Genomic DNA, 13715 nt, shown 5'->3' on the forward strand with positions numbered 1-13715 from the left:
CCTTTGTGATGATCTTATGATCTTTTCCAAAGCGGACCACCTCTCCATCTCCTCCATCCTCTCCTCTCTCTAGCAATTCGAATCCCTCTCTAGCCTCCGGTTAATCTCGACTAAGTCCACCATCTTTCTTGCGGGTATCCCCGATTAGCTCCGAGCCTCCCTTCTCTAGCTCTCAGGATTCAAGCCTGGTTCCTTCCTAGTTGCCTATCTTGGCCTCCCGCTCATCCCTGGTAGGCTCACCCGCCACCACTATCTCCCTATGCTTGATCATATTCATAAGAAGCTTTAGCTTTGGAAGGGCAAGCTCCTTTCCTTTGCTGGCAGAGTGGTCCTCATTCGCTCCGTTCTGCAATCTTCCTATCTCTATTGGTGTGGGATCTTTTCCATTCCCAAATCCACCATTCATGCTATGGAATCTTTGTTTCGAGCCTTCCTTTGGAAAGGGTAGGAATCCTCGCGTTTCCTTTATCCAACTAGTTGGTCGACCATCTACCGCCCTACCTCTGAGGGAGGTCTCGGAATCCGCCGGATCTTAGATGTTAACCTTGCCAGCCTCCTTAAACTCATCTGGAAAATTGCCTCAAAACATGATTCCATCTGGGTTAATGGGTTTACTCTTATCACCTCTGGTTTGATTCCCTTTGGACTTGCCGCTTACCTTCCAACCCCTCTTGGATTTGGAGGAAAATTCTCGGCAATTTCTATCACTATCTCCTCTGGCTCTTCCACCTCCTTTTGGCTTGACCCGTGGCATCCAATGGGCATTCTTCTATAACCTCTTTGGCCCTCGTGCGGTCTACAACTCTTGCATCCCCAAATCTACCCCCTTGTCCACTTTCATCTTTAATGGATCCCGGATCCCCACCCCTATCCCCATGCTCACACAGGTTTGGGAATCTTTTCCCCCTCTCTCTAGTTCTGCAGTTGATAAGCCCATTTGGCTTCCCTCCCCCTCCAAAACCTTCACCGTAGCCTCAACCTAAAACATCCTTAGAGCCCACAACCCTAAACCCCCTGGCCTCCCTTGGTTTGGTTCGAAGGCTTCATTCCCGTCATTCCCTAACCCTTTGGAGAGCCCTTAACCTTGCCCTCCCTTTCTTATTAGCTGCCACATCCCCACGAACCCCAGTTGCATCCTTTGTTGGAATGGTTTGGAGGATATCGAGCACCTCTTCTTTTCTTGCCCTTTCTCTGGATCTATCTGGAGAAAAGCCCTTGCCTCCAATTGGCCCCGTTTGAGGTGGTCTTTCAGTTTTTCCTGTGATTGGTCTTGGATCTTGAGAACCTTTTCAGGTAATTCTATCTGTGATCGGATTGGCAAGCTAATCTATTGTGCATCATTTCATCACCTCTAGTGGGAGCGCAACCTTAGAAGATGGACTTCCAAATCCTGCTCTATTGATGGGATTTGGAAGGCCATCTATTTCGATGTTTCTTCCAGATTGTTAGCTATTCCCCACCCCCTGGTTGATGATACCCCAAGGAACATGCTCATTGTTGTATCTTGGGGTCTTAGTTCTTCGTTCCAGTCTTCTTCTTGAAGGCCTTGTTTCTTTATATATTTATTTATTCATCCCAAAAAAAAATAAAATGCTGTGACTCTTCTAGGAGCAATCACTGGGCTTAAAAAAGGTTTCTGGAGGTTCGATTGGGGTTGGAAGGCTAGGACAGAGGTAGGCGATGGTGTTTATGGGTAATTTGGATCTGTGGAAACTGCAGAAGAGGGCTGGAATGGAGATTTAGGGTTTGAGGAAGATGGCGGAAGCTATTCTCCAGGTTGCGATGGTGAGTCTTCTTCCTTGCTGTGGTTTGTGATGGATGATTGGTATTTTAGGTCACACATGGCTCTGATACCATTTTTAATTGGAGAATGAAATCCTCACTTATGCTAGTGTGACATAGCAGGCCTTCATTTATACTAGTAGAACTAAAGAATAAGTACAAATACCCAATGTGGGACTAAAAATACATAAACAATAAAATCACTCCAACTGACCAAACTACTATTCTTACTTAACTCTTGACTTACAACAGTAACTGATCTTTTGGTGGTAGAATTCGTGGCATCTGTGGCCCCTTTTTTGGTCTTATGTACACATATTACCATTAATCTTTGGCCTGATGGCTCTTATACCATGAAATTTGAAATTTGACAATTAGAAAGTATTTCAGCTGCATAACTAATTATATTGTTAGAAGCCCTTGAATAACTTTTAAAAATGTTACAACAGAAACATAAATTGGAACCTGGCCCGACATAGAAGCCTGGTCTAACACAATATTATTGCTCATATACTAAATCCATACATAAGGACACAGCCATGAAGTGTCCCTCATAAATGGTAGTTGGAACTTCTTACAGATGGACCAGCAGCTTACCTTGAATGGTACAAGGACAAAACTTCAGAAGCTCATCCTTTGAGCGATTTCGATCTGTTCCTTCAAAGAACTGTCAAGGTTCTCAACAAGATTCAATAGAAGACCATCTGCACCATGCCTGGCCAACAGAGACACTGCCACTGGAAGGTTATCATAAGTTCCCAAAGGTATGTTCACCTGCATTTTTACAAGTAATACATGAATGACTACATCAGTTACAAAAATGCATGAATAATTACGATGATATGCAACCATCTTCTGCTGTTAAATGGCAGGAGTAGGGGATACTACCTGGCAAAACCCAGAAAGTCCAGCGATAGACAGCAAACTGCCTGCTCTAGCACGGTAATTTTCAAGTGTGACATTCTCTGATTGCAACTTCGGTGGAGGCCCAGGAACTGTAGGAATTGCCAGTACACCAGATTCCTACAAAATTATCCGGTAACACATAATTGCGACGGTGCGCATCAGTATTACAGCAGCAGGTAGAGTCCAGTTTAAACAAACTTCTAATCCTAAACAAGTAAATTGTATTCAATAGTTCTATCAGGCTGAGTTGGAAACATTTCACAGCTTTCAACCAACTTTTTTGGGGCTCTGAGGGTGTTGGTTTTTGTGGTTGGGACTTGGGACTTGGGACTTGGGAGAAGGGTTGAGCTCATCGCTTGGAGAAAAGTGCAGCCTTGCAAACGTTTTGTTTTGTCTGATGAATCTTCCGTCATTTGCTCATTTGTATTTTTTTCAAATTCTTGTTTCAGGCTCTCCTCCTAGGAGGTGTTCGGTACTGTCTCTCTAACATCTTTATAGATTCAATATCCTGTAAATTCAATGTTAAAACATCTTCATATATAAATTTTTAATTGAATAATTAGTTCGGACAAGGTCAGTAATTTCTGTTCTTTAAATTGTTAATGAATATATTACATAGATATCTATAAGTCTCTGAGGGTTGGCATTTACAGGATATTGAATTCAATTCTTTCCCACCATGGTTGTCAAGGTGACAAGGTGAGGTGAGGCGATAGAGCGCAATGAAAACCAAGGTGACCCCAAGCAAGGCAACAAGGTGTCGCCTTGACCCAAAAATGGGCCTACGTTCCTAGCTGGCCGCCTAGGCGCGCCTTGGCGGATGCTTTGACTACTATGTTTCCAACACACTGATGTGAAATTTACCACCAACCAGAAGCTTCCCTCTCCACCCGGACCACTAAAACTATGTCATGATGCTATAATTGGGAAGGCAAGCATTTTGAGCAGCATGGCTACCACATAGTAACTTAGGTGGCCCAGAAAATACAGGTAGGAAGCCTCACCTGTGACATTCATTTATCAAATTCAGTCCTAATGACTGTCCCAAGTGGGTAAATGAAGTCCTCTTTCTTGGATCTTTCAATCTGAAAATTAACAATTATGTTGGCACCAAGAGGCCCAAAGAAAAAAAGGGGGATGAAGGGAGAGGGACCGGGCAGGACGGCGACCAAAAGCAAGGAAAAAGGACGGGACCGCAGAGCGGGCGAGGGGGAAAAGAACAAAGAAAACCGGGCGGAGGTGCTAAGAGGGCAAACAGGAGAAGAAAGACGACAAAGAGGGGGGAGCCCCAAAGGAAAGCGAAGCGGAGGGGCCGCCCCCCAACGGAGACCAAACCGGAGGAAACCAAGAGGAACAGAAGAGCTAGGGGAGACCGAAACCGGAGAAGGGGAGAAAGGTGAGCGGCCGACGCGGCCGACGCCGGGGGGCGCGGGCCATTGTGGGAAAGGCTTGTTGTTGTTGTTGTTGTTGTTGTTGTTGGCACCATATGATTGACATGGGAAGAAAGATCCAATATGAGGCCACTAAAGAGGGAACAGTATCCATCTGAAGGTCTTGATTGACCACATCATCACATCATATGGCTCAGCTTGAGCCAGTCATTCTGCTATGCTAATTAAGATTGTGATCCTTACTGAGAAAACTTACCCTAAGAAATCAATTAACAGAATCAAAACCAAATTCTAGTTTAAATATAGAACAAACAATGTATACAAAGAATACCTTTAGTTAATAGAAAAGCATATAGATCCAAGGAAAATTTATTAATTAAAAAAATCAACTGATGAGTCGATCAAAATTATTAGAAAATTTCTCATGGAATTCACACATCCACGGGAAATGAGTGTGTGAATGCATTGGCTTTTGTGTGTATGTGAGTGACAAAGAGAGAGAGAGTACCCCAAGCAGGTCGGTAAGAGCAGCACGGACTTCATTCCTAACCATATTAGCAGTGTCAATGTTTTCACTTGTTGTCATAAGGGCTTCATGTACCGATCTTGATATGGCAGGGGCGAAGTCAGGTTTAACTGAACTGATCCACTCTTCATGGTTAATTTTGAACTCATACCTACATTTCAACATGATAATTATATTACAGAGAAATCAACATTAAATCCTTCCTTTTTTCCTTCTTATTTGTTTTTTTGGAAGTGAAGAAGAGAGAGGGTTGGATGAACCCTATCTTTTAAGTTTTGTGAGGTGACAACAGTATTGCAGTTCTTTTCAGGGTACACACCTCGAAAGCAGCCTTGAAGCTCTTGAAATGGCAACTAATGATGGTATATTATCCTCTAGTTGATCATTGCCTTCATCCATAAAATGCTTCAAACTTGGAACATTATCCTTAACAAAATCACCAAGGTTTGTATGCCTAACAATTTGACCTAAAACACAAGAAGGATGAAGTAAACGTCACTGAATAATATTCCATTCAAAGACCAAAGGCAAAACCATTATAAATGGACTACGTACCATATGATCAAGAATTTACCTCCAAACAATTTTTCAACAGACTTGAGAAGAACCTGAGTCACACGATTAATGGGGAATGCTCGAAGCTGGAAACAGTCATCTGGAACAATAATGCAACATGGTTGTACAGGTTCCACGGTAGGCAATTGCAGTAGCACACGTCCTACTCGGTTCAAAGTCACAGGATTGCTTGCAAACCATCCTAGAAGACAAATGTGTCACAAATAGAGTTGCAGGGCAAAGGTCCCAAAGAGAAATAATATACCACTAAACCAAAGTACACCATCTTTGCTACTAACAGCAAGCCGCAAGTATGCCAATTTTTGGGGTTGTCAGCAACAGGGGGATGGGGGAGGGAAACCAATCTAGAAGATACATCAAAGTAGATGGCTTTCCAAATATGGTCTAGGGATTGAGATTTGGAACTCCATCTTCTAAGGTTGCACTCCCACCAAAGACTAGTTTGCCTAGTCCATCACAAATGGAGTGACTGGAAAAAGACCTCAAGATCCAAGTCCAATCACGAACAAACCCGTGTGAACGTCTCGAGCGGGGCCAAATGGATGCAAGGGCTCTGTCCCACAGGAGGCGGGAGAATGCCCAAATGAAGAAAAGGTGGTCAATGTCCTCTGAACCATTACAACAAAGGGAGCAGCCGGGGTTGGTGGGAAAAGGGTGGCTATTTTGTTAGTTATTTCTTTCTAAGAGTTTCTATTTTGTTAGTTATTTGTCTCTAAGTAAGAGATTCTATTTTAGTTACCTTATAATTTTGTTACTTGGCAAAGTTTAATTACTTGGAACTCAAGACTCGGTTGTTCTGGAGATTTTCTACTTTTGGCTCAAGGCTCAAACTCAACCTTTGGGTCTATATAAGGCATCCACCCAATATAGTGAATACAGAAATGTTGATGCTTTGCAATGCATCATCCTGAAAGGCTGAGAAGGTGAGATCCCTGAATGAGATAGCCAACATCATTGTTGCAACAACTGAGATAGCTGTGGGTGAGAGGCCAAAGGCTGAGAATAGGCAACCCCTCCTAACCCTCCCCTGATTTATGCCTTCTCTATCCATCTATCCTCTTTTACTTTCTGATCAATTTGGTGTTCGGTGTTTGGTGTTTGGTGTTTGTGTTCTGCTGCAACCTATCATTGATCCTTACTTCTTAGTTAAACTACTTCTACATTACAAACCTTAGCATTGCTTCAAGATAGTGTGAAGCTTTTTTCTAAAACTATGAAGGAAAAAAGAATGCCGCCTAGTTGTATTGACACTGCATCCAGAAACAGGAGTGTGGAAAACTATTGCCCCACCCCGTCTAATAAAAAATCCCATCCATGTTCATGTCTCCCCCTTCCCCCCCCCCCCCACGGGCCACTGTACAATGTACATGCTTGCATTGGCTCCCACGCTGGAGCAGGGGCCACATGACCATGTAATGCTCTGTTGACCAAATAAAGCCTATTGAATATCAGTACTATCAACTTACCAACTGTATCAAAGCTCTGTGCCAAAGGTACAACACCACTAGCAGGAACAATTCCATGTGAAGGCCTCAACCCATAAATTCCACAGAATGCTGCGGGGGCTCTTACACTTCCTCCAGTGTCAGTACCTGGTAGGTAAATGTGAACAGAAGCATTTGCATGAGTCACTCCATTAATACCTAATGAAGACAGCTCAAAAAATAAAGGAAATCATATCATAGAGGCAGAAAATCTCCCACCTAAGGAGAAATCTACAAGCTTTGCTGCCACTGCTACAGCAGATCCACTTGAAGATCCTCCCGGTACCCGATCTGGGGCACATGGATTAACAGGAGTTCCATAGTGCATGTTTTCTCCAAATAGACTGCAATCAAATAAATTGGGACATTATAAAAGTTATAAAATATTCTATGTAAATATTTAAGCAGCTCTAAATGAAGAATAATTTTATAATCCAAACCATTTAGGTATCTTCAACAAGAAATCCTGATCATATGATAGCTGAAATCATGGTGAAAGATTTACTTAAAATTTTTTCTTTTATAATGAATAATCATGCTATCAAACCTGTTTGTTAAAAAAACAAATTCTCAAAGTATTTGTATGTGGCTAGTGTCCATTCTTTACTACATACACTTTACCTTGTAGATGTTGCACTAGTCACTATACCATTTTACATGTCTTTAACTATGTCCATATATTTACTATAAACACTTCTCTTCTCTAAAACCGCCAAATTAACATCTTAGGGACTCTTTCATAAGATTTTTTTCGACTCAATAAAGACTGTATGGAGATTCCCCTTACGTTCTCTATCTTTACGTTAGTATCCTAAGAAAATAACTAGCTTTTGGTTGTTGGTCTTCCTAGCAAAAATTGGACACTCAAATATTAGGTTCTTATCGTAGAGGGGTTTCATTTACTCTCTCCAAAAATTTCATAGTATGACTAACAAGTTTCTTTTTTTTGGATGAATAAAGAAATATATTAAAACTAAAACCAGGAAAAGGAGAACAAGGTCTTTAATCAGGAGACCGAAGAGAAGAGCTTAGGCCCCAGGAGACAACAATAAGCTTGTTCCTTGGGGTATCATCAACAGGGGGATGGGGCAAAGCTAACAACCTAGAAGATACATCAAAATAGATGGCATTCCAAATCCTGTCTATAGAGCGGGATTTGGAGGTCCATCTCCAAAGATTGCGGTCCCACCGAAGGTAATGGATCAAGGCACATAACACTAGCTTATCAATCCAATTGCAGATGGAAGAGCCTGAAAAGTTTCTCAAAATCCAAGACCAATCTCGGAAGAATCCATAGGATCGCCTCGAAGGGGGCCAAATGGAGGCTATGGTTTTTCCCCAGATAGATCTGGAGAAGGGGTAAGAAAAGAAAAGGTGCCCAAGGTTCTCCAAGCCATTCCAGCAGAGGATGCAATTTGGGTTAGTAGGGATGTGGCGGCTAATAAGGAAGGATTGGGTGGGAAGGGCTTGGTTGAGGGCTCTCCAAAGGATAAGGGAATGACGGGGAATGTAATCTTTGAACCAAACCAATAGGGGCCAAGGGGGCTTGGGATTATGGGGTCTAAGAAAGTTCCAGGTTGATGAAGTGGTGAAGGATTTGGATGGGGAAGGGAGCTAGATGATGAGGTCTCTAGTGGAGCTGGTGATAAGGGAAGAGATTCCCAAACATGTGTGAGAATGGGGAGAGGGGAAGGAATCCAGGACCCATTTGAGATGAAGTTTGACAAGGGGGTAGATTTGGGATATAGGTGTTATAGACTGTACGGGGACCAAAGAGGTTATAAAGAATGCCCATCGGATGTCATGGATCAAGCCAAAAGGAGATGGAGGTGGAGATAGCAAAGATGGCACGGGGCCAAAGCAGGAGAATTTTCCTCCAAACCCATGAAGGGTTGGAGGGCATAGAAACAATCCAGAGGGAGTCAGACCGGAGATGAAAGGAGCAAACCCATCTAACCCAGATAGAATCATGCTTTGAGGCAATTTTCCAAATGAGTTTGAGGAGGTAGGCAAAGTTGACATCAGTGATCCGGCGGATTCAGAGGTAGGGCGGCAAACGGAACGCGTGGAGTCCTACCCTTTCCAAAGGAACGCACAGAATAAGGATTCCATCACATGGATAGTGGATTTGGGAATGGAGAAGATCCCACACCAATAGAGATAGGTGGACTGAAGCACATAGCAGATCTGGACCGTTCTCCCAGGCTCCCAGCAAAGGATAGAAGCTTACCTTTCCAGAGTTGTAGTTTTTTATGGATATGTTTCATTGCTCTATGAAAAGCTATTATGCTGTGTTGGTCTCGCTTATCTTAGTGATCGGGAACTAAAACTCTAAAACCTAACGCTAAATATCTTTGCGGCTTACATTGTTTAAGAACACTTCCTGGTTTTGAGCGTCGCAATTGCATAAGATCTTGCCCAGGTTACTGAAGTTACTCAAGGCCGTCGAACCCTAGAAGCAAGGAGATCCTTCAAACCGTAGCTGCAACTCCATTAATCTAGGCCTTCACGCCTTTGGGTTTTGAGGAGACAACAGTAAATCCAAATCTATAGCGGTTCAAGGAAGAATAGAAGAAGCCGACAACTGTTTGGCAGCTGGTTACTAGGTTTTCGTTTGGCGGTATTGGAGGTGGAGAGATGCTGGCGGTCCTTCGTTGTGTGTCTCTCCGCCACCTTCTCTCCTTCTCCTCTCTCTTCCTCTCTCTCTTCCCTCTCTCTTCTCCTCGATTGGTGTCTCTGGAGGCGGAGAAACACTGGTGGTCCTCCGCCGTGTGTTTCTCCACCACCCTCTCCTCCTTCTCTCGCCCCTCTCCTCCTTTCATCGTCTCCTCTCTATTTCAGCAGTTCTTTGGTCGCACTCTCTTATCTGAGCACCTTTCTTCTCCCTCTAGTTTGTTTTTGTAGTGGCTAGGTTGATCATGATCTCAGATTTGAGATTTGCTCTCTTCCCTTTGCTTCTCCTCCTCTCTTGTTATATCCTGAGGTTAGTCGAACTTGCTCTCTTCCCTTTGATTCTCTTCTTCTCTTTGTTTCTTCCCCTTCTGTTTTTTTGGTGGAGTGGTCGAGCTACATATCAGTTATGTGATCCGAACTCCCTCTCCACTTCTCCACTTCTCTTTTCTCCTCATTTTCTCCTGTTCTTCTATTATCCTGGCCTTTGTCCAAAAAAAAAAAAAAAACAAAGTGTGTTTGAGGCTGTTTTAGGGTTCATCTTTGTTTGTTGAGGGTTCTAGTCTCGATGGCTCCTTGGTGTCGGGGGAAGCCTTAAGGGGTATCATTGCAATTCTCTCTGACTCGGGTCCGAACTCTGATACGGATTCTTCTCCTCTCTCTGTCTCTCCTCCACTCTCCCTCTCCCCTTTCTATTTCTGGGATTAGCTTCATATCGTTTAGGGTTCTTTTCCTCTTTGGCCTCACTTGTGTTGGGGGGTAAGCCAAGAGAGCCATCATTGTTGATCTCTCCGTTTCAGGCTCGACCCCAGATCCAGATTCTTCTTCTCTTCCCTTCCTGTTTCTGGGGTTGATGACTTCTCTAGCTTTGGGGGAAAGCCATGAGAACTATCGTTGTTGAAGTCTCCGAATGTGTTTTGAACTCTGGTTTGTTCTCTTCGTTCTTTGTCTGAATCTTGTGATGCTACCATCACTGCAATTGTGGTGATATTGCATAGGTCCATGTGCATTGTTATAAGGAAGGCTTCTCATGGCTAGGATTGAACGGGAGACTGCATCGGTTTAGCTAGGGCCCTTTCTATATATGGCTATGGGCCTCTTGTGTTGTATAACTAGTTTGCTTTTATTGTTGCTCTCAGATGGTTGCTAGGCTCGATGCCTCTTACTTTGGAGTTGGGCCACTTGTGCTTGTGTATCGAGTTTGCTTCAATTGTTGCTCTTAGGTAGTTGCTTGGCTCGATGTCTCTTTGGTTGCTTATTAGTTGAGGCACTTTGCCTGGGCTTTGTCGCTTGTGCTCTTGTATTTTCTTTTATTCTCTTTGGTAATGAATTATTTAACCATCCGAAAAAAAAAAAAATTTATTGCTCTATACTTTTAAACATAAAATATCAACTTTATTTTTATGAATCGGACCACAATGCTTCTCCTTTAGCCATCTGACATTTTTCTTATGCTCATACTTTTATTTATCAACGTAGTTAGCCAAGTTATTCCATAGATCCCTAAACTCTTCACAACCCTATGGTTACAATCTAAACCTATTGCTTCACCTATATTAGTATTCTTTAAAGCTTCATTTACTTGAGGCACCTTACTTTTGTATAAATCAAACACTAGTGGTTTCTTGATGGTTAGAACAATCTTCTAAAACTCAATGACTTGCACAGTTTTTCTTTGACTTGTAGAAAAGTTTGTCAAGCTCTCCTTAAGAATTGCATCATCGGTTAATATTGCTCCGTCTTGAGGCGCCTCTCACATTTTATCTCTAGTGGTTCCTGGGTCCTTCCCCCTCACCATTGTCTCACGCAAGTTTGGAACTCTCTCCCCCCATCCTTTCCCTTCCCCACGATAGAGTTATTTGGATCCCCTCTTCTTCCAAAATATTCACCACTCAGTCTGCTTGAAATTTGTTTCGTTCTCCCTCCCCTCCCCCTCTATGGCCCCCATTGGTTTGGTTCAAAGGTCATATCCCTCGCCACTCTCTTACCCTTTGGAGAGCCCTAAACACTGCCTTACCAACCCAGACATTCCTTGCTACCCGCCACATCCCTGTGAACCTAAATTGCATTCTTTCTCTTGGAATAGCCCCGAGGACATCGAACACTTGTTTTTCTCTTGCCCTTTCTCCAGTGCTCTTTGGAGAAAAGCCCTTAACTTCATTTGGCCCCGCTGTCGTCGATCATTTGGGTTCATTAGGGACTGGGCCATCGATCATTTGGGTTCATTAGGGACTGGTCTTGGGTTTTGAGTAACTTCTCAGGTACCTCTATTTGTGACCGAATAGGCAGGCTTGTTTTTGGGGCTTGCTCCACCATCCGTGGTGGGAGCTAAACTTCGCGTGCTGGACTTCTAAATCCCGATCCATTGATGCTATTTGGAATGCTATTTATTTTGATGTATCCGCTAAAATTTCTGCTTTTCCCTCCCCCCGGTTGTTGACCTCCCCAAGGAACAGACTCATTGTTGTTGCCTGGGGCCTCAACTCCCAATTCCATTCTTCCCCTTGATCCTTTGCCCGTGGATCTTTCTTTGTAATTGTCTTGTCTTTTATGGATTAATTATTCATCCAAAAAAAAAAATATTTGAAATCACTATTTTTTTTCTTCTCTCATTTTAGATGAGTAAGACACTCGGGATGGATCAGAAAAATTCACCCGTCTCCAAAAGCCCCAAGGGGATTGCTTGATTGGCAAGGACCACCACTTTAGAATTAAAAGTTCATGAGTTCAAATCTCTTGGGGCCTACGTATCTTCTTATCCTTTATTCTGTAAAGATCCTCAAACTTTGAAGTCTTTGCTTTTCCTACCATCTTGTCATATTCATTTCTAGCAACTCTGCACATTTTAATCCTCTTCATCCTTTGTCCTTTGCCAATTTCTTAGTTTCAATTACTACTTGAACTTCATCCCAGCACCAATATTCTTTAGATGAAAGTTGTTTTCTTATTTCTCGTGACATAGTGTGTGTTTGGTAATGCTTTTTTTCCTTGTTTCTAGCATTTTCTGTGCCAGTGGAATAGAAAAGAAGAATCCACCTGTCTGTTTTTTATGTGATAGTGAAACAGATCAGCATCTTTTTGGTGCTATAAACAAGATTTTCAGAACACGGAAAACCCAGCTTCAACGATTTCCAAACTTTTTTGGGGTGGAAAAGCTGACTCCAAATAAAATACATATTCCCAAAAATTTCTGTCAAGGTTCAAACAAAGAAGAGGGAAGAGCCAACACCTACAACTCTCCAATGTCTTCTGTTTCTATCTCAGCCTTTCAGAACAATTTCGGAATAGGTTTATCAGACACCATTTTATGGCTCAAAACTTCTTTTATAGCAGAGAAATAAAAGCATTACCAATAAGTCCTTTATGCTTGCTTTTTCTTAATGGCCGTTTAAAACATGCATTTGGGAGTAACTAAAAGGATATGGCAACTGGGTGGAAATCAGCCCCATAAACCAGATAATCAGCAAGGAAGAGTCAAAAAATCACATAGAACATTAAATTCTGTATCCTTTAGAGTTTAAAATGAACCTGTAGGCCATTTCATCCATGACGGTTTTGCCAACAGATGTGGCACCAGCATTCAAGAGAGCCAAAACAGCAGGAGCGGTTGAAACGGCAGGCAAGTGGGTCTTGGCCCAATCTGGAGTTCCATTTCCAGTCACGTATCCTTCAACGTCAAATCTGTTCATACCAACCCAAAAATTCAAAACCAGTTCAGAAATTGCAAATGTAACAGATAAAGAAGAAGAAAAGTAACAAAAAAGAAAATTAAAGACAGGGAGAGAAGGGAGACATGTCTTTGACAGCGAAAATGAGGCCGTTCAGTGGCAGTTGTTGAGCAGAATCAGTTGGTGGAGGACTTAGTACGAATTTCTCCACGAAAGCTCCAAAATCTGAGTCTACCGCCGCCATCTTTAGTACCCAATTCAATTCTTTCTCCTTCAGAGTAGTCAATCACGAGACTAGTTGCAGTGAACAGGGGAGTGAGGCTAGATGTTTTCTTGGAGTCTTTTGTTCATTTGGCTACTGCTTCTGAGTTTTTATAACTGATTTAGCAGACAATTGGAAGTAACGCACCCAAGTTCCAACTGGAATTTTTGGATTGTTCCATGAATTTGCGTCGAGCAATTTGATTTGCCAGGTGAGATCAACAAAACGACTAAGGATTCAAGGGACCCACAAATCAAGGGGATTTTTTTCTCACTTGTGGGTGCCGTTCTTGAGCAATCACGTTGCATGGGATAAAGGTTAAGGACAGACTTCATGAGAGAAGATGAAGACATCAGAAGGGGTGACAAAAGCTTCTCCAAACAACTTTTCTTTTCTGGATAGATGCCAAACAATTTATTTGAAGTTTCATATATGCAGAGCCAGAGTTTC

The 13715-nt window shown here is 42.6% G+C and overlaps 1 protein-coding gene across 1 annotated transcript; it reads right to left on the bottom strand.

The window, feature by feature from the left end:
* Window positions 1-2179: 2179 nt before the first annotated feature.
* On the bottom strand, window positions 2180-13715 carry LOC149008396 (amidase 1-like). Its single transcript, XM_089166328.1, has 9 exons — window positions 13129-13715; window positions 12864-13016; window positions 6885-7009; window positions 6648-6773; window positions 5180-5362; window positions 4925-5072; window positions 4588-4756; window positions 2671-2805; window positions 2180-2556 (listed from the first exon to the last, which is right to left on the bottom strand). Exons 1-9 carry the CDS (start codon window positions 13245-13247, stop codon window positions 2404-2406), a joined length of 1311 nt encoding a protein of 436 aa, XP_089022454.1. The 5' UTR covers window positions 13248-13715; the 3' UTR covers window positions 2180-2403.

This window comes from Hakea prostrata, chromosome 8 (genome assembly GCF_041222555.1).
Source record: "Hakea prostrata isolate BN-2017 chromosome 8, UWA_Hpros_2, whole genome shotgun sequence".
In the NCBI taxonomy this organism is placed as follows: Eukaryota; Viridiplantae; Streptophyta; class Magnoliopsida; order Proteales; family Proteaceae; genus Hakea; species Hakea prostrata.